The 27,267-nt window shown below is 37.8% G+C and overlaps 1 protein-coding gene across 2 annotated transcripts in view; it reads right to left on the reverse strand.

The window, feature by feature from the left end:
* Nucleotides 1–27,267, reverse strand: part of Abcb11 (ATP binding cassette subfamily B member 11) — a 92,898-nt gene that overhangs the window by 4,168 nt on the left and 61,463 nt on the right. For both annotated transcript variants that reach the window (XM_058580159.1, XM_046447222.2), the window contains 8 exons: nucleotides 24,920–25,084; nucleotides 19,376–19,480; nucleotides 19,126–19,287; nucleotides 11,169–11,372; nucleotides 9,885–10,126; nucleotides 7,768–7,924; nucleotides 5,733–5,930; nucleotides 2,195–2,401 (listed from right to left, as the gene is read on the reverse strand). In XM_058580159.1, coding sequence (XP_058436142.1) covers nucleotides 2,195–2,401; nucleotides 5,733–5,930; nucleotides 7,768–7,924; nucleotides 9,885–10,126; nucleotides 11,169–11,372; nucleotides 19,126–19,287; nucleotides 19,376–19,480; nucleotides 24,920–25,084 — 1,440 coding nt within the window. The remainder of the gene's footprint in view (nucleotides 1–2,194; nucleotides 2,402–5,732; nucleotides 5,931–7,767; nucleotides 7,925–9,884; nucleotides 10,127–11,168; nucleotides 11,373–19,125; nucleotides 19,288–19,375; nucleotides 19,481–24,919; nucleotides 25,085–27,267) is intronic.

Below are 27,267 nucleotides of genomic sequence, written 5' to 3' on the forward strand. Positions count from 1 at the left end.
TGCTATCATGTACAGCTTATTAAATTTATTTGAGCTGCAAGCTTATCTGAAAAAATGCAGTAGTGGTACCCAGATCACATATTTGTTGTGAGTTTTGATGAAATTAGGAAGGAAAGGGGTCTAGCTAGATGCCTGACATGGCTACATTCACAGTGTGTTTACTATGCCTCAGAGATTGTGCACACATACTAGTTGGGACTCAGTATTCACAGAAATCACATTCTCTCAATTTGTAGATGATAAAACTTGAAGACAATAATAAGCAGCAAAAGTGAAATCTAAATTCAGGTAAGCCGGGTACAGTGGTGCACACCAGTAATCCCAGCAGCTCAGGAGGCTAAGGCAGGAGGATTGAGAGTTCAAAGCCAGCCTCGGCAAAAAGCGAGTTGCTGAGCAACTCAGTGAGACCTTGTCTCTAAATAAAATACAAAATAGGGCTGGGGATATGGCTCAGTGGTTGAGTGCCCCTGAGTTCAATCCCCAGTACCAATTAATTAATTAATTAATTCAGGTGTGTCTAGGTAGGTTCTGAATCCTGGCTCTTAACCACTACTCTAACTTGCCTTCCAATTCAAGATCATTCCTTCCCTTGCCTCCCTTGCCCCCTGAAAAATGCTCCACTAAACCAGATGAAGTCATGGCAGCCTCCTTTATCCTTATAAAGATGAATTGGGCCGTGAAGAGTATTGTGGGCAAGTCTGTAAGAAAAAGAGGCAGTAAATCAACTCCAAGGCAGTTCTTGAGCAAAACATGTAGGTGCTCAATAAACTTTCACGGAATCAGTAGCTCCTCTGGGGTCACACAACTTTGCTTTTTAACTCCAGATGCAGCAAATAATATTTCCCAGGTGTGCTGATTAGGCTGCCCAGGCTAGAACCAGGCCAAGAGGCTAACCTAAGACCTGGGGAGACTTGTGAAAAGAACAAACCAAAACCCTACCCCAAACATTATAAAATTTATAAACATAATCAAATACAAAGGAAATGAATTTTTAAGTGATTTAAAAAAAAACATGAAGTGGAGAAGGTACAAGGTAATATTTGGCTCGTACAACTTGGTTTTCATATCTTAATTTTTCTTGTGGTCAACCACTGTTGAGAGCCACAGCCGAAGGGGCCCCAGCAAACTTCCAGCTGCTGGCTGATGATTGGCTCACAGCGGCCCCAGCAACATCTAGCTGATTGGCTCCTCTGCGGTGATGCTCATTGGAGATGCTCATTGAGCTGTTTCCCCGCCCTTTCAGACTGCCAGCTGATGATTGGCTCACAGCGGCCCCAGCAACATCTAGCTGATTGGCTCCTCTGCGGTGATGCTCACTGGGCTGTTTCCCTGCCCTTTCAGACCACAGAGCTGCTGTTGGGGGACTTTTTTGGCTCCGCCCACGCGACCCAGCCAATCGGCCTCAAGAGCAGGAGGATGGGGGGAGGTGGTGAGGCTTGTGGTTGAGAGAGAGGCTTGTGGGAAGCCGGTGGTGGCAGTTGGGGCTCTGAGGGTTTTTCTTGAGGAGCTGTTTTGTTTGGCGTGTGTGGTTCTAAAAATAAAGTTAGTTTCTTTTGACAAGTGGCTCCTGATTGTGCCCAGCCAGACTGCGGCAAACCACCAAGAGAGATGCCTGGTGAACAGAAAAATGCTGAGCCAATACTGCACTAAGTTCAGACTTGGCTCTGGTAAAGTAAGAGACACTAAGGCGGCGTGATGTACCCACCACGCACAGCATGAGCTGCCAAGTACCAAGATATTGCGGGGTTAATGACAGCAGCAGCAACAGCAGCTTTCTTTGTATGGCTATTAAGCTCATTCCTTCATTTTTAAGGTTATTTTTTACATTTTAAAGATGAAGTAGACAATCTCAGAATGGATAAGAAATTGTCCCAAAGTTATTCACACAGCTAGGAAGTGTCAGCGTGGATTCAAACCCATGTTTGCTCCAAATACGAGGCTATTTTCCATGATATTGAACTAATGCTCAGGACGAAATTGCTGTGTGTATGACAAAGTCTATAGCAACCATTTTGTTAACCATTATACTTGTATGTTGATTTTCAATTATTTTGCTTAAAAGACTAAGACACTGGGAAATAAACTTGGAACTTTCCTCGAGCCACAATTACAACTTTTTTTTTTCTTTTCCCATTTTACCTCTCCTCACCCGCCATCCCTGTCTACTACAGGGAACAACACACTCAGTGCTTACCTCAGGGAGTGACATGACAAAGTCGTGTAGCTGAGCCTGCTTGGCAGCTGCTATGACTTTTTCCATGGAAATATCTCTGGTGTTGTCCCCATACTTGATGTTGTCCTTTATGCTACAGGCAAACAACACTGGTTCCTGGGAAACGATGCCAATGTGTGAGCGGAGGAACTGGATGTTCACTTTTCTGCTGTCACGCCCATCTATCATCTGCCAATAGAGGTGATGACAACAGGCATTGAGTTTTGAATCCCAGGAAGGAAGAAAGCTCGTATTTTGGAGTTAGGAATTATGTGGAACTTTTGTTTTGCTTAAGAAACAACATTCCCAGGCTCTGATCAATGAATTATGTTGCCTTCAATCTCTGGAGCTGGTGTCCGTCAGGAGTGAGTGGTATAGAAATGAACATTGATCAGACTATAGTTTTGTTTGATATTTCCCCAAACTCTAGCTCAACAGGTGGTTCAAAAGAAAAAGACACTCAGGACACCATGTAAATTCAGAAAAACATTCTCATTATACGTTAGTGTAGCACAATCTCTGTAGGTATGCAGAATTGCTCTATTTTGAGGCTCTGTTGAGTTATGGAGAGGATTTTTCTATGAGAAGCTATAGGACAACATAAGAGTCAAATCTGTATCTGAATTTTACTGATACTACTCTCTGAATAACTGAGATAATAAGCCCAAGGAAGAAAAGAATACATTTGTTCACTCAGCCAATCAACAACCACATACTGAAGTGCTTGCTTCAAATATAGTCTGTTCCTGTGACATTAAAAAAAACACAACGTCTGTTTCCTAGGAAATCACAGTCTAGAAGGCAGATAAGTGTAGGTACTTAACTATCTGCCATTTAAGCTGGTTCACTTAAGAGTCTAGAATCATAAAGGTACAGTGTGTCCAATATACAACTATAATGTATTTGGCTCTATGATTTCACGGGAAAAAAGATTATATTAATTGGCATGCACATAATGGGCCTTGCACTTTATGGGCCTCAATTATGTTTTAGTTTTTATTATGTTTTAATTTAGATTATGTTTTAGATAGTCTCTAAGCAATGGAAAATGCAAATATCATTAGAAAAAAATATAAGGCACTTCTTAACAGTTGGTTCTTGCTCATCTTGCTTTACTCATTTTTCATAGTCCGTTTCTCTGCAAAGCATAACTACTTAATTAGAAACTGAGCTATTCTCTAATTGTTGTATATGTGGTGTGTTGGAAGCTCCTAGAAGACAGAAGACGTGCTTCATGTTCCCTAAGAATCTCCCACAGAAAGTACTGGATGCCTCACAGATATCCAATTAAATGTTGAAACTATTGAATACCTGCATTTGGTATCTTCTCTAAAAGCAAACAGGAGCTTTTAAAATGATAAGACATGATGTTTTCCTGCTTTAACATATTTGTAGAAATGTTTTACCATGATGTATGATATAATAAAATATACTGTGCCTATGAAATGCAAAAAATCATAATGATTTTTTCCTGGGCCTTGATTTCTACCTATGACAGAGACATATGCTCAGCAAACATGTTAATGTTGGAGAAGTCAAACACAATAGACTCAGCTCCCTGCATCTCACATTCTTCACAATCTACCTGAATAATGGGCATGATGGAGTTGACATTTTGGGAAACTGAATCCTTTCCCTGAAAGAGGTCAGACCTCCAGTGTATTATGCTTTCTAGGTGCATCAATCACCAAATACTTCCAAATAAATTAAAAGTTTTACACCTAAAATCAGTTATAGAAGTGATTTAAATTACAGGCAATCAACTTCTGCTCCTCATTTTCATAACTTCCCGAATTCTGCTAATTCTGCCAATATCTTTTTGCTTATTTCTTTGATTTGCTTTATGCAAGGGCAATTGCCTCTTTCAAGTTTTTCTCTTCATAATGTTATTGGTCTTCATTGTAATGAAGACTATACTATTCAGGAAAATCAAGCCACTTTCAAAATACTAAGGTTAAACAATTGATCAAGTATGGAGCAAAATAAAACATTTTTGGATCCAGGCCTCTGAACCATTTCTTAGAAAACTATCTGTGGATGTATTATAATAAAAGGAGGATAAAAAAAAGAAAGAGGAAAATATGGGAACTATGAATGTGTTGCAGAGAACTCATCGATGACAACTGTTCACAAGGCCGAGGCTGAAATCAATTCAGGATTTGACAGATATGAGAGCAAGAAGCAGGTCTTTCAGAATAGATGGCAGAACAGAAATATTGGAAGAACATAAAGATTGTTTAAAAGGCAGAGAATGGGGGAAAAAAAGGCCTTTCAGAAAAGCAATCAAGAAAGAAAAGGTAATGCTAATGTGTATCAATAATTGACTATAGGAAGAGCAATATTCACATAACTGTGGTAAAAATTATTAATCAATTTTCAACTGTTAGAATCAACCTAATGTAAAAGCAGGAAAGATAATCAATGTTATAAACAGCATGTACTTTTTTTGTGTGTTTTAATAATATAAAAATACAGTTAAAACTTGACAGGTAAAGGGAGAAATCCAGAAGTGAAAATAAAGTTATGATTGCTAACATCCTCATCTTAGAAAGAATTCAAGAGGTAGTCTCTACAGGTGGTGGAAAAGCAATGAATGTGTACTAGTTAAATTTCCAACTAGAGGAACTAAAAATAATGGAACTATATTGGAAGGAATTGGGTAAAAAGAGGGAGTGGTAAAGGTTACCTAATTTTTCATTTCTTTTTTTGTTACATTATAATTTAATCTTTCATTTCTTAAAAAATAAGTCAACAGGGGTCTGAATGCATTAAATCATGACAACATCAGCATGAACATATTATTTAGAGACATGAAAATCATCAGTGGGAAATCTGAAAACATTAAGAGGTTAAAATAGTTGCCTTTGAGCAAGAAAAAGTAGAGGAGTACTAATTTTTGTTAAAAACCTTTATTTATTCTTTGATTTTGTCAACACCTGAATATATTATTTGAAAACAAAGAAAGAGAAAAAAAATGCTGTGAAGAATAACCAAGCAATACATCAATTTCTCAAATATCCTTGCCAAAGCTTTATGATGCCTAGCCAGGCATCATATCAATTTGAGTTCCTTATATTATTTAGACTTGGGTTTTTTGACCCAGGATTGTTTCAGATTTTTCATGCTTGGTCCCCTTTCTTGCTCATTTATCATTGTGTCCGTTGTCACCCCCACATTTTCCATTCCCAGCCATTAGTTTCCTGATTAGTTTGCACTTTCTGCTCCATTTACAGGTAAGTGAATGCTTCTGTCAAATACACTCATCTCCAGCTTTGCAGTGTGACCAGTTTTCCTTACCTAACTGGTCAGCAGGCCATCTGGAACTAGGGAGAGTATGTTAGAAATTATGAGGTAGACTCTGGTCAACCATAAAATGATTGGAAATGGAAAATATCCATAGGGCTAAGTGTCTAAGGCAAGCACTTTAGAGTGAGTCTGGCAAGGCACAGTCTTGGAGACCACGTTCAGAGAGATACCTTGCAGAAAGCAAAACTCTCAAAAAAGCATTTGCATGGCTTACCACCTTCCCTTGATCAGGATCATAGAAACGTTCCAACAGCTGAATGCTGGTGCTTTTGCCACATCCACTGCTTCCAACAAATGCCAGTGTCTGCCCTGGATTAACCGACACTGAGAGACCATTCAGAACTTGCTTGTCAGGTCGAGAAGGATAGGTAAACTTACAGTCAACAAAGTCAATTTTTCCTTGGAAATTGTCCTGTGGATGAGAGAATTGGAATTACTCACGTTCCTTCGGAAGCCTAGAATATTGAAAATGCACCTAGATCTACATCGTACTGTCTAAGTGAAAAATTTAGGGGTAGCAACTTAATAAAATGACTTTCTACTTCCCACTCTGGCAGGTGTATCATAAAAGAAGACTTGAGCAGCAAAATTAGACATTTGACCTCTTATTCTCATTCTAACCTAAGGGGATTTCCTTGTCCTCCACTCCTTGACGATCTGAATGGAAGAGAAGCTAAAGGATAATACTTCACAGAAGCCAGTCTGAGCTTGCACGACTCTTCCCCCAAAGGCTTAAACTAATAGTATTACACTCAAAATGACTTAGTCTGAAAGTTATTTGAGGTCTGTACTGCAGAGGTGAATACTATAGTGTGTTTAAAACTATATGAGTTATGAACCCTAGAAGTAGACATTTAATAAACCACACAGAGACTTTACTTTTATTGAGCTGAAGGAAAAACACGTCATTTGACAATTTTTAAGGGAAAGATTTATATCTACTACTGTTTAGGTTTGTTTTGTTTTTTTGAACATAGAATTTTAAATAAATAGGAAAGATTAAAAACACCTCCTTGGAGGATCCATTAGGAGAAAAAAAAAAGACTTTTTGTGGCGACTGAATTAATTTTATGGGCATCCACATGGGCTAACATTTGAACTCAGGTGACTATGAATCAAATAAATATTGTTGGATAGGAAGAACTGGTTTATCTCCATTCCACACCAGGGCATCCACAGGAAACATGCTATCGGGTAGATCTCAAAAGACATCTGGCTTTGTTCATACTCAAACTCAGTGTGTTTTATATTACATAGAATTTAGCATTCATTGACTTTGACTCCAGTTGTCCCAAAAGGGTTCATGTTGTTGGAAGCTTGGTACCCAGTGTGGCAATGCTGAGAAAGGTGTAGAACATTTAAGAGGTAAGCCTTAATGCCAGGTGATTGGGTCACTGAGGCACTGCCTTTGGAAGAAATTAATGTCATTCTTGTCATACCCTGTTAGTTCTTGAGAAAAGGCTGCTATAGAGAAGGAGGACTGGCCCCTGCCCATGCTCTTACTTCCTGTCTCACTATGGATCTTTTCTTCATGTATTCTTTCTTGCCATCCCACCACCGTGTGTCGCAGCCCAGGGGGCCTTCCCAAGAGGCCAAATGAGCGGAGCCAACTGATCTTGGATTTACAGCCTCCAAAATTGTGAACCAAATACATCTCTTTTCTTTTCTACACAGTCTCAGACACTTTGTTACAGTAATGAAAAATGGACTAATAACAATTGGATCTTGTTGCCTTATTCAGTTGCCAGCTTTGTGAATAAATTTTGATACTAGTTTCTCTCTCTCTCTCTCTCTCTCTCTCTCTCTCTTTCTTCTCTCTCTCTTCCCTCTCTTTCTCTCTTTCTTTCTTTCTTTCTTTCTTTGTATCCGGGATTGAACTCAGGGGGACTCACCACTGAGTCACATCCCTAGCCCTATTTTTTATTTTTATTTAGAGACAGGGTCTCACTGAGTTGCTTAGTGCCTCGATTTTGCTGAGGCTGGCTTTGAACTCTCAATCCTCCCAGCTCACCCTCCCAAGCCACTGGAATTACAGGTGTGCATGCCGCTTCATTCCTTTACATTTATAAATATAATCTCTGTCCATTCTCAGTGCAGTATGAACAAATTCAGACTAGAAATTTAGAAATTAAGTGATATTATCTGACCATTCCCAGTGGTCATTCTGTGCGTGCACACACACACACACATACACTCATATACACCCCCCCACACACACACAAGCACAACTCCCTTGGTCCAATGCTTACCCATTTTTCACCTGCAGTACTGTATGTACTAATTGGGGGCCGGCGGTCCAGCAGCTGAAAAAAGCGTGCAGCTGATATTTTAGCTTTGGCATAACTTGGGGTATAGGAGAATGTTCTTCCAATAGCTGTCGCACTCAGTACAACTGCAGAAATCACCCTGCAATCAGACACCCAGGCAGAGAAGGGTGGGTATGTTTGGTGTGAAGGTCAAGAGGCAGTAATTTGGGGGTCTAACCTTGGTTCTGTTGGGAAAGAATCAAGTAGCCTTTAGCAAATCACTTGTCTGGGAATGTGGGAATTGGAGAGATTTGCAAACTGTATTTAATGAAAAGGGGTAAGGGGTAGACTGAGCAAGGTAGAGCTCAGACCTCCAAACCCTGATTCCACCATAATGGTTTTTATTTAAAATTTTTTTGGTTTAAAGGGGGAAAATCTTCGAAAAACATTTTTTAAAAGAAGGGGGCTTGAAATATCACCAGATTTTTTTGATTTTCTTACAATTCTAACATTCTTTGGATCAATGGTAAGTACATAAAAGATAATGATGGGGGATTTAAGTATCAATTCTGTGCCAAGCTTGCAGATAATTCATGCTTCAGACAAGATTCAATTGCCTGAATCTTTCTACTTGTCTCAGTCTCTAACTGTATTCAAAATGGGTCTTAAAAACAAATAAATGGGTGAACAAAGAAAAGAATGATAAATCTGGAAAGAGACAGCTTTGCTGCTACCTAGACCATGACATAAGGGGCAACCCTCAAAGCTGTCCATCTGCACCTCCATTCATAGGGTGCCTGTCTGGGGTAAGAATGGGGTCAGGGATGTGTCTTTGTGCATCTTACTGCTCAGCTTAGGAGCAGAACTTGTTATAGGTCAAGGTTGCAAAAGCAAACATCTCCAGGAGCCCAGTCTAAAGCTTAAGGGATTGAAAGCACTTGGAATAAAATGAGAAATTACGAAAAAATGACTTTCCAGTTTTAAAAGCAAACCCAGAAATTGGCTGTGTAGTCTCTCAATTTTTACATGCTGGGAAGTAATTCTCTAAAAACCCTTATATAGGCTGGCAATGTGCTCAGTAGTAGAGCACTTGCCTAGCATGCAAGAGGTCCTGAGTTCAATCCCCAGTACTGCAAGCAAATGAAAAAAACAAAAACTTTTCTACAAACTAACAAAAACAAGTCAACAATTGGTATTACCAGATTTGGGTTAGTATTTTAAATATGCAAAGACTTGGAAAGGAATTTCTTAGTAGAAGTGGGCAGAATAGAAGTGCTAGAAAGATATCAGATGAAAAGACAGAACTCTTGGCTAGCAAATGAAACCTGAAAGAACAAATTTTTATTGGGACCACTTTTCGTAATACTTTCCAAGTCTTTCTCAGACTGTCTCTCCCCTCACTGCCCCTACCATATCCATATACATGCGCACTCCATCTCCTGTTACCCTGACACCCCCAGTCTCTCACCTCTAGAAATGTAAGAAACTAGACTCAAAACTAATCTTATGATCAAAGCAGACTCTGGCTAAAAATAAGGAACCTAATGCCCCTGAATAGTCTATTCTGTCTCTACATAGTCGGCTGGAAAACTGTTCTCTTTGCAAGAGAGGGGTAGAGTTCAAATATGATAGCCCTATGAACCATTTTCTAAAGACCTCTGGAGATTTTCAGCATTAATAAACATAGTAGATTGTAAATATGATCACCTTAATTCATCCTTCGTACATCCCTTTGCAATGTGACTTTGTTACTCCTCTCATCAAAAGATGTATTCTATTTCTTTAGTCTTTAAATCTGGGCTTGGTTGTATGACTTTCTTTGGTTAAAGAGACATCAGAAAATGTGGCACATAGAAAGTGCCAGCACACTGGGGCGTGCCTTTTTCTGCTGCACTTGAAACTCTGAGACCATTTATGAAGAAAGTAAGCTCATCTACTAGAGAGGCCACATGGAAACAAGTTATACCCAAAGCCTAAAGGACAGAGCCCAGGCCAGAAGAACCACCAGATCACCCACAGAACCTTATGAAATAACAAATCCCAGCTGTTTTAGATACAGCACTTAGGCTTCTCCTCCTTAGAATGCTGATCTTTTGTGACGTTGGTGGGACATTCCTCACCTGAACACAAAGCGGAAATGCAGTTCTTCGTTGGAGATTAAGTAACCTCCAAATCTGTAGGAAGCAGAATTTGCAATAAATGCTATGCTTTGGGAAAAGGCATAACAAAATCCATAGATATTCGCTTTTTTAACGGCTGTCTTGAAGGGTTTCATCAGCTCAGCTTCAAATGCTTCTATGAAATGCTTTTGCATGCCAATTCCAGCAATAGTGCGGATGTTATTGAGGGCTTCGCTGGTAATCTGACAAATGAAAAAGTAGGGAAAGACAGAAGGGGCAGGAGAGGTACACGTGGTTATCCTGAAAAGCTCTTAAACTTTGCTAATTCGTTTGATCTTAGCCAAAAGGCTGAGAAGCAATTGCTAATTCATTTGAAAAGTCTGTATCTTTAGATGTCTTCTGAGACAAAAGATAAGTTAATATAAATGTAAACTATTAGATTCTATTTATTAAAAATTAATTTGACCAAATATTAACTTAAATATAAAGTTAATCTTTTATTCTATACTAAAATATTTGTTTCAACCCATATTCTAAGGTAAACAATCACTGTTTCTGAATTAGGGTCTTATCCCTAACAAAGGTACAAAGGTGGGCTATTTCTACCACTGGGATATGAAACTTTTTGACTTTTGCCTACTTGGGCAGTATCATTCACTCTCAAAAGACCCAGATTACAGTGAATTTGTTAAGAGTGAGTGTATGTAGGGGAGGTGTGTGATTTTTTTACCTGATAAATGTCTATACCCTCATTTTCCCCTAATGATCAGATATTAGTTGAAATAGATTTTTTTAACATGCATAGCTAAAACATAAGTGTATTTGAAACCTAAATTGCAGATCATGATTCTATTTGGGAAAGGCATTTATTTACCACAAGCCTAGAAGACACTAAAATGTAAAAATTCAACGTGTGCCATTAAAAAGATCTCCTCTCTGTGTGGACAACAGGATCCAAGATCAACTCAAAATGCCTAATGGACAGAAAACTGAACTATCTACCTCTACAAGTGAGAATACACCAAACTGGGACATGGAACAAGTAATAATTCAAGAGGAAATCAAACACGTAAATATCTGTGTTCATCCCACTATTTTTCCTTGCCAGTTCAAACACACAGCAGCAGAGCTTCATTGGCACAGTCTTTGCCTAGATACAAAAAACTAGTGTAAGGTCTCTAAATATTCCTGTCTGCTTCCTTAAATCTCTTTGTAGTCCCTACATTTAACAGTTTGTCTCAGGGACACTCAGCTATAAGCAGAAAATTAGGTCTGTAAGATTACCTGTCCTGCCCTCTCCAGAGCCTTCTTGTCTTGAGAGGCAAATCCTGTCAACATTCTGGTCTGTAGGGCTCCTGATAAAGCCAAGAAGGGGAAGAAGCTCAATATGACCAGGCTGAGCTTCCAGCTACTGAGGAAGGCAACAATTATGGCCACAGTGAGATTGGTGATGGAATTGACCATCATCCCAATTTGAGAGCCAGCAGCCTGCAAACAAAAAGCAACCGACTCAACTCAGACACACAGTCTTTACCAAATGCCATTATGTGAAAAACCTATTTTATACAAAAAAGATAGGCTTTTGTCTTATTGTGATAAAATATATATAACATTATTTATCATATTAGTCATTCATAAGTGTACAGTCCAGGGACATTCAAACCATTCATAATATATGACCATCACCACATTGACACCCAAAATGTTTACATCATCTGTAAATCTGTACCCATTAAACAATAACTTCCATTTCCTCCTTCTTCCACGTCACTGGTAACTTCTATTTTTTTCTCTGCCTCTATGAATTTGCATATTCTAGGTATTTCATATAAGGAGAATAATAAAGTATTTGTCCTCTGTGTCTAGTTTATTTTGCTAAGCATAATGTTTTCAAGGTTCATCTACATTGTAGTACATATCCAATGATATTCCTTTTGAAGGCTGAATATATTCCATTGTATGTATTTATCACATTTTGTTTATTTATTTGTCCACTGATGGACACTGGTTCTACCACCTTTTGGCTATAGTGAATAATGCTGCTGTGAACATTGATGTACAAATATGTGTCCAAGTCTTTACTTTCCATTCTTTTGATTACAGACTGTGTTAATTAGTTTTTCATCACTGTTACCAAAACACCTGACAAGAACAACTTAGAGGAGGAAGAGTTTATTTGGGGATCATGGTTTCAGAGGCCTAGTCCATGACTGGCTGGTTCCAAGGAAGAAATATTATGATGAAAAGGCACAGCAGAGGAAAGCTGTCAGCTCATGGCAGCCAGAAGGCAGGGAGATAGAGGAGAGGAGAGACGAGGAGAGGAAAAGGAAAATATGTGGGGACCAGTGACAAGATATAATTCGACCTACTTTCTCCAATCCCATCCCACTGTCCCAACAATACCACTCAGCATTCCATTCAAATTATTAACCATTAAATGGGTTGATCCACTGGTGAGGCTATGGCTCTCATAATCTAATCATCTCACCTCTAAACATTCTTGTATTGTTTAACGCTGGAGAACACCAGAATTCAACAGCAGAGGAATGGAAACTAAAAATCCAGAGATCTGGGACAGCAGCATAGCAAGAGGAACAAAATATCCCAGCACTGCCACCCCTGCTTCATAACAGGGGGAGGTGGAGTTCCTTCTCAATAGAGGTAAACATGAGAGAGTCCCAGAAAACTCTACCAGCATGGATACTGACTATCCTAGCTATTGGAAAGTTTCATGGCCCTTGCAGGCTTAGAACCTAAAGATAAGAGGCCTGAAATATGCATCATATCTGACTTTTAAAGAGGATTTCAATTCATCCATCAGGAAGCCCCCAAGGTGCTGTAACCAGAAGTCACCTTAAGAAAGGACCTACTATCTGAATTTGAATTGCTTTAGGGCTCAAAAAACCCTGCATATTCCTATCTCTGGGACTCCAGAGAAATTCCATTGTACTGGCTCAAGGGTAGCTTCCTCCTAAGCCAAACTTGGCTTGGTGGAGTGAATGACAGAAATCTAATGAGATGGCTATATGATGGGGAGAAGTTGTTGTGAAAAGGAGGGGAGCAGAAGGTGCTGTCCTGAAGAGCTGGGGGATAGAGATCATGCTCTCTGAGACCCAAGGCATAGCCAGTCACATGTGGTTTAACACTGGTGCCAGGACTGAGGGCAGTTGCCCACATGTTTCCCACTCCTTTCCCAGGAACATGAATGGGTGCCTGTTGCTAAAAAGGTGAGTAAAGAACTCTGTGGTTCTAGGCCCTATTCAGCAAGACATGCTAGGGCAGTTTCAAGCATGGCTGAAACTGAAAACATGGCTGTATCCCCACCCCTAGAGGACATAGCCTTAGAAAAGCTGGAAGGAAACTTGACCCAGAGGAAAGGAGAGGAGAGGAGAGGAGAGGAGAGGAGAGACGAGGAAATCAAACATGTAAACATCTGTATTTTACTCATATACTGCTCTTGCTCATTCCTGTGAGCACCTCAGTTGAAAGGAATTTTCCCCCCTTCTAGCTATGACCCAATTCCACTCAATTCCTGGTGTGCTCTATAAGTGAGAGAATCAAAGAGATGAAAGCCCCAGCTATTGCCCCATCCCCAGGTATGCACAGCAAGGGGTGTCTGAGGTCCCACTCCTGGTGAGCAGAGTCAGTAGAAGCAGAGAGGAAGAACATAACTTGTGCTGCCCCAGCACCTATGTGGGTTCCTTGCATTGGTCCCTTCACATATTGTCTCTCATGCATTGTTGACAAGACTGGGTGGGAATGCAATTGAGTGGAGGCTCTAATTCCTGCCTTAGCATCTCCTGATAGAGCACCTAAACCCACACCAATATCTGATCAGAGGACAAGTGCTTCGGACACCTCATCACTATTGCAGCAGCCAGACCAGAGACCCATTCAAGTCAAGATAGCTAGTCTCAACAACCTAAAGAAATCCCCATCACTTGATGGGTTCAACCCTCTCACTATAGGAGTAGTCACACAGGGTGCCTGACATACTGTATACACCACACCAGCCTGAACTGCTAGTGTTCCCACGCTTGTATGACCAGCAGAGACAGTCTATCTCTCTAACTCTGATATTGTACACACTGTGCCCAAATTCACTAATCACAGACAAAGCAGCTACAGGAAGATTACATTATGATATCGAGGTGGCAATAAACCCACCATAAATGGACACAGTTTCAGGAAATGTGCTTAATAAGAAGGCCATCCCATAAATGCAGTAGAAATATTAGATTCATTATATGTGCAAATTTTATCACAATTAACAAAAGAAATATGAAAAATCAAGGTAATATGACACCTTCTAAAGCTCTTAACTCTCTAGTAACAAATTCCAAAAGTATCAAAGTAAATTAAATGCTTGATAAAGAATTCAAAATGATGATTTTTAAAAAGTAAGCTCAATGAGAATACAGATAAACAGTTAAATGAAATCAGGAAGATGATTTAGGAGACAAATGAGAAATTCAACAAAGAGAGATTTTGAAAATGAAATAAATCTTGGAAATGAAGAACTCGATAAGTCAGACAAAAAGACCAGTTGAAAGCTTCAACAACAGACTAGATAAAACAGAAAGATTAGTGGAAATTAAAGATAGGTCTTTTGAAAAATCATGTTCAGAGAGAAATAAAGAAAAAAAAAAAGAAAGAATGAAGATAGCATAAAAGATCTTTGGGATGCTATTAAAAGGCTAAATGTCTGCAACATTGGCATACCCAAAGGGGAAGAAACAAAGATGAAGGGCATAGGCAAACTGTTCAAAAAATAATAGCAGAATATTTCCCTAATCTTGGGAAAGACATAAACATCCACATATAGGAGGTCTGAGCAATCTCAAACAGACATGACCAGAAAAAATCCTCACAATGACATTTTATGGTCAAACTTTCAACAGTTCAGGACAAAAAAAGAACTTAAAATCTATGAAGAAAAGCACCAATACCCCAATAGACTAATAGCAGAATTCTTGGAAGAAATTCTATAGGCTAGGAGGGCATGGAATGATGTATTTTAAGTCCTGAAAGAAAAAACTGCCAATGCAGCAAGGTTATTCTTCAGAATTGAATAAGAAATAAAGATAAGCAAAAACTAAGGGAATTCATGACTACCAGACCAGCCTTATAAAAGATGTTGAAGGGAGTCCTATACCCAGAAAAGGAAGAAAAATAACTACTATCATAATAGCATGTAAAAGTATAAATCTCGATAAAATAGGTACACCAATGAGAAACATAAGAGTCAAACATCATCAATACAGTAAATCACTAAACCACAAAGATGAATAAGAAGGAAGAAATGAACAAAGAATAATAATAATAATAATAATAATAATAATAAACTAGAAGAAAATCAACAAAATGGCAGGCACAAGGCCACACTTTTCTTTAGTAACTCTGAATGTAAATGGTCTTAATTCTTTATTTAAAAGATGGAGAAAAAATGGTGGAGTAGAGGAAGGCTGCACTTTCCAGTTTCACAGTGGCTCAGAATTGAAATAGCAGGAAAACTGCTTCTCAGTAATGTGGTTGACTGAGAAAACTCATTGAAATTCAATACTGCACAGAGACTCAGACCCAGAAATTCTGGTACTTTGTGGGACAAGAAAAAGCACATCAAGAATCAAGCCAGTGGTGGCAGCGGCACTACAGAGGGGAGAGGTTACACAAAGGCAAAGAGAGAAACATAGTCGTGTTTATAGCTATGATTGCCTACATAAAAATATCAGAAAGATTCCCAAGCATACAACCTAATGATGCATTTCAAGGTTCTAAAAAGTAAGAACAAACCAATTCCAAAACCAGTGGAAGAAAGAAAATAATTAAGATTAGAGCCAAAATTAATGAAAATAGAGAATTTAGAAAGATAATACAAAGGATCAGTAAAACCAAGATTGGTTTTTTGAAAAGATGAACAAGATTTATAAACTCTTAGTCAAACTAACCAAGAGAGAAAAGATCAATATTAATAAAATTAGAGATAAGACAGGAGATATCACTGCAGACATTATAGAAATCCAGAGAATCATTAGGTACTACTTTGAAAACTGATACACCAATAAATTGGAAAATCTAGAAGTGGACCAATTTCTGGACATGTATAACCTACCAAAATTAAACCAAGAGAATATAGAAAAACCTAAACAGGCTAGGTACAAGTGATGAGATTGAAACAGGAATTAAAAGCTTTCAACAAAGAAAAGTCCAGAACCCAGTGGAATCTCAGCTGAATTTTACCAGAGGTTTCAAGAGGAATTAATGCCAATGCTCCTTAAGTTATTTCATAAAAAAGAAAAGAGTGGAACTCTTCAAAATTCATTCTATGAACTCAGTATCATCCTCATACCAAAACTAGATAAGAAAACCTCAAGGTGAGCAAACTACATACCAATATCTTTGAGGAACATAGATGCAAAAGCCCTTGATAAAACATTAGAAAATCATATTCAACAACATATTAAGAAGCTTATACATCTGATCAAGTTTTTTCATCAGGGATGCAAGAATGGTTCAACATATGCAAATTAATAAGTATAATTTACCACATAAATAGAATTAAGGACAAAAATCACATAATTATCTCGATATATGCAGGAAAAGCCTTCAACAAAATTCAGCACCCACTGAAGAAACTCAGAATAGAAGAAACTTCATAAAGGATATATATGACAAACCCAAAGCCAACCTCAGACTGAACAGAGAAAACCTGGACACATTTCTTAAAAATCAGGAATAAGATAAGAATATCTACCCTTATTACTCCTATTCAATACAGTACTTGAAAGTTTAGCTAGAGCAATTAAGAATTAAGAGAAAGAAATTTAAGGGATACAAAAATAGAAAAAGAAGAATTCAACTTATCACTATCTACAGATGATATGATCATATACTTAGAAGATTCAAAAAGCTTCATCAAAAGACTTCATCAAATAATGTCCATCACATTATTATCCAAAGTACATGTATGAAGACACAAATTTATGTGAATACATTTTGTATACAACTAGAGATATGAAAAATTGTGCTCTATATGTGTAATAAGAATTTTAATGCATTCCACTCTCATATATAAATTTAAAAATTAATTTTAAAAAGACTACTGGAGATAATAAAAAGCTTTAGTAAAGTAAAAAAAAAATAGAAAAATCAATAGCTTTTCTATACACCAATAATCAATCCACTGAAAAGGGTATTAGGAAAACAATTCCATTTAAAATGGCATCAAAAAATATAAAATGCCTAGAAAAAAAATCTAAGCTGGAAGACCTCTACAATGAGAATTAAAGAACACTGAAGAAAGAAGTTGAAGAAGACACTAGAAGACAGAAAGACCTCCCACATTAATGGGTAGATGGAATTAATATTGTTAAAATGGCCCTGTTACCAAAAACAATCTACAGATTACAGATCCAATGCAATCACCATCAAAATTCCAATGACATTTTTCACAGAACTAGATAAAAAGTCCTAAAATTTCATGTGGAAGAATAAGACCCAGAATAGCCAAAGTAATTCTAAGACGGAAGAGCAAAGCTGGAAGTATCACAATACCCAATTTTAAATTATACTGCTGAGCTGTAGCAACGGAAACATCGTGGTACTGGTATAAAATCAGATGCATAGAACAATGAAATAGAACAGAAAACACAGAGACAAACCCACACAGATATAGTCATCTGATACTTAATAAAGGTGCCAAGAACATATGTTGAAGAAGGCAGCCTTTTTAATGGTGCTGGAAAAATTGTATATATGTTAAGTAGAAAAATTAAATTAGACTAGATTCAGAAATTCAAAGATCATATCTTTCCCTCTCATACTTGAAAACTACAGATAAAAGGGGGAGAGAGAAAAGTGGGGAGAAAAATTTTATGAAAATAGAAGGAGAAAAGTAGAGATAGGATAAAAATGGGAGGGAGGAAAAGAGGAAATGGGAAGGTACTGGGGAAAGAAAATGACCAAATTATGTTATATGCATGTATGAATTTATCATAATGAATCCCACTATTATGTATATTTATAGTGCACCAATATAAATTAATTATAAAAGAAATACAGATTGGATGAGTGGATTAAAAAACAAGACCAATAATATACTATCTTCAAGAAACTCATCTCAACCATAAAGACACACAGACTGAAAGTAAAAGGATTAAAGATGTTATTCCAAGAAAATGGAATTTTAAAAAGGTGGTACTTATATCTGACAAAATGGACTTTATGACAAAAAAGAGTAAGAAGAAACAAAAAGGTTACTCTATAATGATAAAGGAAGAAGATACAATAATTATAAATCTATATGCACCTAATATCTTTATAAAACAAACACTATTAAACCTACAAGGAGAGATAGACTCCTATATAATAATACTGGGGCATATCAATATCTCAATTTTGCCAATGCAGAGATGATCTAGACAAAAAAGTCAACAAAGAAACCTCAGAATTAAACTATACTCTAAATCAAATGGACTTAGACATTTACAGAACATTCCATCCAACACCTGAAGAATTCACATTCTTTTCATCAGCACATGGAACTTTCTCTAGAATAGATCAAGAAAAAACTTTTAATAAGAAATCATATCCTGTATCTTTCCTGATCACCATGGAATGATACTAGAAATCAAAGGAAACTTTAGAAATTATACAAATACATGGAGACTGAACAACATACTTTGAACAAACAAGTAGGTCATTGAGGATGTCAAAGGGAAACCTAAAAGTCCCTTATAACAAAAAAATAAATAAATAAACTACCAAAATCTGTAGGATTCAGCAAAAGCAACTTTAAGAGTATCTACATCAAAAACAAACAAAAAGAAAAAAAGATAGATTTCAAATAAACAACCTAATGACGCATCCTAAGGTCTTAGAACAGCAAGAACAAACCATACCCCAAATTAGTATAAGGAAAGAAATAATAAAGATCAGAGCAGAAATAAATGATGTACAGTCATAAAATATCCTCCATGGATAGGATTCATGCCACTACAGAAGAAGCTGCAGGGAGCATCCTAGTCCCTTTGATCCTGTATCACATGAAAATGGCATATGAAGCTGTCATATTTGAATCAGAGAGAATAAGCCCTCATCAGACACTGAGTCTGCTAGTGATTGGATCATAAACTACCCAACCTACCAAACTGCAAGAAATAATTCTATTATTTATAAATTACCCAGTTTAAGATATTTGTTCACAGCAGCCCAAACAGACTAAGAGACCCAAATAGCTTACCCCTTGAACTTGGGAAGCATCTGTAGCAAGTCTTGTTGCCAGTGTTCCAGGACTATTTCTGAGATCATCAAACCAGCCAATGTCTTGCCCTAACATTGCCTTGAAACCAAATTTACGTAGCCTTTTTGTGAGGAGCTCTCCAGATTTAGCAAAGGTGTATCCCTAAAAATATAAAGGAGTCTTTAGTGATACTTTAACATGAAAAGAGATGAAACAGCTAAATCATTTAATGAAAAATAAAACTCCTTACCTGCAGAAATTGGGTGAAAACAGATATACAGCCTAGTCCTACAAAAAGTAGGCATATCCCATCAATGTTTGACCTTTGTTGCTCTTTATCAGGAATTGAAAAATTCTTTGGAAGATAATAAGCAAGAAAGAAAACTTTTTTTATTATAAACAACAACACATACATTCAAATATGCTTAAACAAAATTTCTCTCTACAGGTCTCTATTCATTTGTCCAAACCCATACAACGTACATTAAGAGTGAACCTTAATGTATTCTAGGTTCTTTGGGTGATCATGAAGTGTCAGTGAAGCTTCATGAATGTAAGGAATATACCATGCTGGTAGAGGGTGCTGATCATGGGAAAGGGCAGGGGGTATATATGGGAAATCGTCATACCTTCCTAATTTTGCTATGAACCTAAAGGCACTTAAAAAAAACTTTAAAAATGGTTTTACTTTAAAATACTAGTAATTAAACAGAAGTTAGCTATGAACATTAAATATTAATCCCTTGTGGGGCAGAATGCCTGATCAATGAAAATCAATGGTGAAAATTACAGAATTTTTGCGTTGTTTCTTTGCCTGACTTAAGCAGTTATGTTGGCTTTTGTCTGACACAGAAGTCCTTCAAGTAATAAGGTAGAAAGAGAAGAAAGGGAGAGAGAAGTAAAAGAGAGAGGGGAGAAGAAAGGAAGAAAAAAAGTCAGGGAAGGAGGGAGGGAAACCCCTGAGAATTTAGGAATATTAATCTGGGGAAAAACTCAAAATTATTTGAACCTCCATCTTGTTCAAATACTAAAATGTAAAAAAGTTGATTTTCACACTGAGGCATCTTGCCTGCTATTAGTTTTATACATATAAACTAGTTCACAAATATAAACTATTGGTTATAGGTACATGTATGTGTTTCATATTAAATGAACTTTAAATATTTCATACCATTAAAAAAGCCAATGGTTGGGTTGGGGATAGACCTTAGTTGGTGGAGTGCTTGCCTTGCATGCACAAGGCCCTGAGTTCAATCCCCAGCACACAAAAAAGCAACTGGCTATCAAAGGATTGAATAGAATTGACTTAGAAAAGAAAAAAAAAATCTATATCTAAGACTGAGGTTTTGCCTCTAAATCACAGGAAGCTAAAAACACCTCTATCCAAAAAGCTATGGGAATTGTGAGTGGGGATTAAGTCTATAATGGCTTAGTAAATGACATTCATAAATATGGGATGAATTTACAGACATTACTCAAGTAACTTATTGAGAAGCAAACAATCACAATAAAAATATTGAAAGAATATATCCCAATGACATTGCCTTAAAGTGAAAAGGATTTTAGGTGCAACAAAATCTTCCTAACCCAGACTGCATGAGGGAACTGTGAGTTCAGGAAAAATATGCATTAGAGGGCTGTTCCATAAATCCCTACCTATTGTTCTGAAGTAGTTTGTGTCACTCAAACAGTGCTAATAAACAGTTGCTCAAAGGAAACCATAGATTGAATAATTATTTAGTAAGTGCATACTACATGCTAAATAGACGTTGGTAAAAACAATGTCTATTATTCTATTAATCATTTTTTCCCATTATTATTCTATTAACCCTTTTTTTGTAAGGCAAAAGCAATCTGTTCAAAATATCTCAAATTCCAAAGTGATGTGTGTGAGTGTGGGGGGTGCAATAGGTTAATGAGATTTTTACTAGTTCTAAAACAAAGTTTCTAGTTAACACAGGCAGAAAATGGGTTTGGAAGATACCACAGTAATTCTTCCCAGTATAACATGACTCACAAGTTTACAGAGTCTAAAAATGCAGAAATGTAAGGCTATATTTTACTTTGGTTTTTAAAATCATTACACAAATGCCCTGAAACCTCAAATTGCAATGCCACAATCTTCATTACCCCAAAGATCACCTACCATAGCCATGGACTCTAGAATTCAGAGCAGCTTGTATGAGTCTTATTAACAACAGAAATCTAAAGCCCAAAACATCAAGTGACTTACCTGAGTTCATATAGCTAGGGGTTACTCTTGAATAAGGAAATGCCTGTTCTTTAGGCTCATGGTATTCTCCACTTTCTCAGTGTTACAACACACACACACACACACACACACACACAATTGTTTGGTTTGAGATTGGGCATCTGATTTAGCCATAATCTTTTTTCTATAAAATTGTGTTCCATGAGTTCTTTGCACATTTTTAATGTTGAGATGCAGCCCAAGGGCTACTCATTTGTAGATTACCCTGCTCTTAGACTAGCAGGAGTTCAGCACACGTATCTGCCATTTTTGAAAGGGTAAATCTGCTTAAGGAGAAAATGAACATTCATTAAACTCTTGCTATGTGCCAGATGTCAAGTGTGTGACTTAACCTACTTTAACTTTAATTGGAATTTCTTTAAAATTTCCAAACAACCCACTGAGGCCTTAGGTTTCTTGCCTCATGTTACAGATAAAGAAACTAAGTCTCATCAAGGATAAGTCTCTTGCCAAAATGTGTACACATAGTACAGAGCAGAGGCCTAAAACAAATCCAGAGCTGGCTGACTCCCAAGTTCGTGCTTCTTCCCAGCATGCTATATCCAAATTGCTGTGGTTAGAGCACTCGGCACAATTTCCAACTCAAATAGACACAGGAGAAGTGGAACAGATAAACTGTGCCTTATGTATATATTGAAGGTTGGCTAGATTAGCAACCAGTTTCCTAATAAGGCCCAATCATATGCTGGGCCCATGTCCCAGCGTGTGGTTTCAACATACCACATGTGAATATTGTGCCCTTTAGGTATGTCAGAATGAAAATAGAACAATTAAAATAAGATTCATGATTATACCCTGTGAGAAGAAAGCATCATGAGATTACTGGTGAATATGTGATAATTATGCTCAGAGACAAATAGGAGCCTTCTTCTTTATAGGAGAGGAAAGACATAGTTTGTTTAGCATCTTAGCAAATATAATCCTCTGAGAGCATTAATGATAAGCCAACTTTGGATTTCACCAACTAGATTCTGCTTTTCTGATCCTGCAGCCCTTAAGTGAAAAGCTCAGTTTTTAGGTCTAAGTCTATCCTAGGATTTCTAATTGTGACCAGAAGAGTCACAGAGAATATTCTCTCCACCAATGACCACATGAGAGTTCAAGAAGGGTAGAAGTTATAGCTGAACTGTCTTTTTTTTTCTTTTTCCTGACTTTACCATTTCATAACCAGTAGAGCTGAAAGATAGCTTAAAGATCAACTTCATCAATCCTTCATTTTAGAGTTAAGGAAACTAAGGTCTATAGAAGTAGCAGGAAGTAACATCGTAGCACCCAGGTTGTGGTGAGTAACTAGCAGAGCCAGTTTCAGAGGAAAGGTCTCCCGACAGGGATTTCAGGACTCCTTCCATGGCAGGTCATATACATGGTTTGGATGAAGATAAATGAATATATCCTTTTCTCTGCTTTTATAAAACAAAGAGAGATAATCAGGGGGGGAAGCTGATATTATGGGTTTCTTTTAGAAAGCAAACATTAGAAGCCAGGCACAGTGGCACATACAGATAGTGGGACCTATAGTCCCAGCTACTGGGGAGGCTGAAGCAGGAGGATCACTTGAGCCTAGGACTGCAAGGCCTTATGCCCTACCCATCTATACCTGCTGCACAGTGCTCAGTGGGATTCATTTCCAGAGCCTCTCATGGCTAGAAATGGCAGTTTTGCTGGTGACAGGCAGAGAGAGGTCCTGATATTTCTAGTCCACTTTATCCCCAATACCAGCAATAGCATCCAACAAAGAGCAAATGACCAATAAGTACTTGTCAAATGGTGAATGGATTTTTCTGTTTAATGTTCACCTTCCTCAAGTACTGAAAACTCAGCCAGGTGCCATGGCACATGTCTGTAATCCCAGCAGCCTGGGAAGCTGAGGCAGGAGGATCAGAGGTTCAAAGCCAACCTCAGCAACTTAGTGAAGCCTTAAGCAACTTAGCAAGACCCTGTCTCAAAATTAAAAATAAAAAAAAGAGCTAGGGATGTGGCTCAGTTGTTGAATGCCTCTAGGTTCAATCAAGAAGAAGAAAAAAAAAAAGAAGGAGGAGGAGGAGGAGGAGTAGCAGCAGCAGCAAGGACCGAAACCCCCACTGAAGAATTCTAACTGACCGGGCATTCTTGAATCCCTAGCACGGTGTCTCAGGGAGACCATCAATCAATAACTGTTGAGTAAGTAAAAGAGCATTTCTTTATAATGCATACTGTATTTACTAGAAAATTAAGGAATTTAAATTCATTGCTTGAAATATTTTCAGCACCACAAACCAGAAATTAAATTAACCAGATTTGAAGGTCCCCATGCTTCCAGTTTCCTACCTCCCTGAAAGTAGCACAATTCCTCATTTATCATAAGGGGACAATTTGAAAATTAAAATGGTGGCTGTTGGGGCCACACTGGCCTTGATTTTTTTTGTGGAACATCCAAGTCTTCCTGTACAACAGGCCTACAGGGACACTTTACAGTCAGGACATTTATCAGAGAGGTGACAAGAGAGAGATATAGAGGAGGGAACTAAAATGTAAGCTTTTATCACATGCTAAGCTCAGATAATATAGCATACTGGCAAATCCTTTGGCTGTGCCACGTTGACTAAGTTAATTATATTCTTTAGGTTCTAGGTTTCCTCCTCTGTTGACCTCACAGGATGAGAGAGAGAGGGAGAGAGACAGACAGACAGACAGACAGAGACAGAGAGAGAGAAAGGTGTATCAACTAAGAAATATAACATCATTTTGATTTGCAAATAACTAATTTTGCAATAATGTCTTATCAGAATCTGTTTCTACAGTCACACTGGCTGGATTTGACTCCCAGCTCTACCACTTGCTATCCCAAATTCACTAAGTCTTGGTTTGCTCCTTTATAAAACGGGAATAATAACAATCCTTACCTCAGATGGTTCTTAGGAAGCCTAAGTGAACTATTATACAACAAGTGCTTAGATAGTGCCTACTGCATACATATCTGTAGTTATTATTATAGCAATAAAATCAGATGGAGAATATCAAAACTCTTAGGAAGTGAAAGACTGAAATAAGCTTATTCTTCATTCCTGCCTTATTTCACTTCTTTTTTGCTTTTCTTACCTCTTCCCCCACTTCCCCATTTCAGTGCAATCCGTAGGAGAACAGAGAATTTCACACTAACACCTGCTATTGTAAGTCAAACTTTGTACCTCAGCTGTTCAGCAAGATTTAAAATTGCCTGAAATCATTTTGTATTATTCGAAAACCTGCTTTGCACTCTGATTTGGTTTGCACACAGGTAAGTTTCCCTCTTCCAGTTCTAAGTCCACAGTGACAGTGCCTTTTTTTTTTCTTTTTTACAGGCATGATGAGTGTGTGAGTGTCTAGCTGGCCTAGACAAGAGCATTCAGCTTCAGCCTCTAACCTTCTGTGTGACAGACTCAATGAGCTTTTCATTTTTTATGTTAGAACAAAGAGCCCAACTACCGAAGATGAGAATAGCTATTGATTTTGAAAAACAGCAGAAGATATGAAGAGAATAAAGTATCTCAGGTGCTTACTTACCCCAACAACCTGGCTGAATAAAAGGGCATAGAGGGGCGTGATTGCCCCATTTACAGCTGCACCCAGGGACCCTGCCAGCATATAGGGCCATTCTGGAGCATTGAATTTCATGATCCTTCTAACCGGGGCGGGCGTAACTTCTTCTTCCATAAGAATGCTCTTGTTCTTGAGGGGAGAAAGGGTTACATTAGTGATCCAGATGTATGCATGGATGCTTTGCATATTCTCTTTTACTATACACGTGACACTTTGGCATTCATGTATTTGAGAGTCATGGTTTGATTGGTTATGAGAGACTTCAAAGATCTATGAGATGCAGTGGTTTGTTATTTTGGGGGGAATGCTTGTGACTTAATTAGATGGGATTGAACATCTTGATGCTGCGTTTATAGTTCTCAATTCATAATCGACCATGTATTAACTCTTTTAAATAGGTTGGCTCTTTGAGAATAATGACTCCTAATTAGAAAAAAACCTTTGCTGTGGTGTATTTCCACATGGAGGACTTGAGAAAATTTCAAGATATGCTTGTCATAAATGTCAAGGTTCTGTAACCTAATAACTGGCTAAAGCTCTGAGATGGGCCAGGATATCCGAAACAAGATAATTTAAATAGTTTTTTGTTTGTTTAATTGTCAATGGACCTTTATTTTATTTATTTTTATGTGGTGCTGAAAATCAAATCCAGTGCCTCACACATGCTAGGCAAGAGCTCTACCACTGAGTCCCAGCTCCAGCCCCAATTTAAACAATTTTTAAGTGGTGTCAGTAGCTATCATTTACTTGCTTTCAATGAGGTTTTCCTTAATTATTGCCCCGAAGTAAGTGATACTCCATTGGGATTTCTAAATTGCATATTTTTTTTTCCGCAAGCAGTGAAAATTAGCACTTCCCTATTCTGATCATTTTAGTTGCTATTAAAGTGACAGAGCTAGTAAATTGTTATCCTCTCAAAGTCAAATATTACATATAAAACCCTATTGTCTTGTCTATCATTTTTCCTTGCTAGCAATATTACTCAATTCTTTAGGCCCATTTTATTCAGCAATTTGTTAAATGTATTACCATGTGAAAGGTAATAAATGTATTACATTGAGAAAGGATTCTAGGTGGCTTAAATAGATTTGTATTGATTTCTTAAAACTTTTTCTATAAAACATACTTAAACACTAATACATAGCAATTTACCCCGTTAGATAGCTGAATATGAGGAATAGATAACAGCAACTATCTTCAAAAACTTTCCCTTTGCTTACAAAGTCAAAGACCATGTTACCAATACAATTTATGTGAAAGGCTGGTGTCATGTCCATTCATTACATTTGTAAGCCAAATAGGATGAAGGAAGGCAGCTCAGGCCGGTGACGAATTTGTCATTACCTCCATGTCAAGTTCTCTCTCAGCTGCCTTCATCATTCGCACTTTGTCATTGCTACTCACTCATGTGGCAAATCCTCACACTCAATTATTTCATTTCTGACAGCTTACTAACTGTAGGCCACCAAGGTCAGAGAGGAAAATAAGTTGCCTGGGAAATCATGAGTAGAACAGGCAGAAAGAATGGGGTTCTTGAACAGCCCCACATGACACCAATGGAGCATATCACCAAGCACCTTAGTTCTCTGAGCCTCAGTTACCTCCTCCTTAAAATGAGAGAGCCGGACTAGGTTGTTCTGGGGAAACAACATTTCTGGGTCTCTCGTATTTCTGCATGTCTGGTGAGCAGAGGCACTGACTACGTTTTGTTTTAGATTAATTTTCAAGGGTGTTTGTATAGCAAACAACCTTGGGAGTCAGAGAGAGTGTCTTCACCCCAAGCAGTAAGCCCATCTCTTCATTATAAGAGTCCACTTGCTGGTATCATCTGGCTCTCTTTGCGCCACCTTGTGGAAACTAGGGGTGGAGCTAGGGAGCCCTTGCAAAAACGCTGAACTATGGCCACTGTAATTAAGTCCTTTAACTTTGTCTCAGGGTTCTAATGTATTCTGCCAACATTAAGGAAATTTTATCAGGCCAACCAGATAGTTTGCAGTAGAGCAAAAGATCAGCCATTTTATAGTTCTGGACAGTGGCTGGTGTCCAGATCTGGATGTTTATAGACTCATGAGGATTGATGATTAAAATCACAAATTTATGGGTCTTATCACCAGAATTCCAATTTAGTAGGTCTTAGGTGTAAATCTGTGCTTTAAAAATATTCCTCTGGTTGTTCTGATGACCACAGCGCAAATTGTGAGGCTTGTGACTATATATAATCTCCAGAACTCCTCTCATCACTAAATGTCTAGAAATCAAGGTATCCATAAGTGCACCTTTTGGATATGTCAGCTGGGCTTCAGGGTATGCTT

Source organism: Marmota monax, unplaced genomic scaffold (genome assembly GCF_021218885.2).
Source record: "Marmota monax isolate L192 unplaced genomic scaffold, Marmota_monax_Labrador192_F-V1.1 WCK01_AAM20220418_F8-fsc00007, whole genome shotgun sequence".
Lineage (NCBI taxonomy): Eukaryota > Metazoa > Chordata > Mammalia > Rodentia > Sciuridae > Marmota > Marmota monax.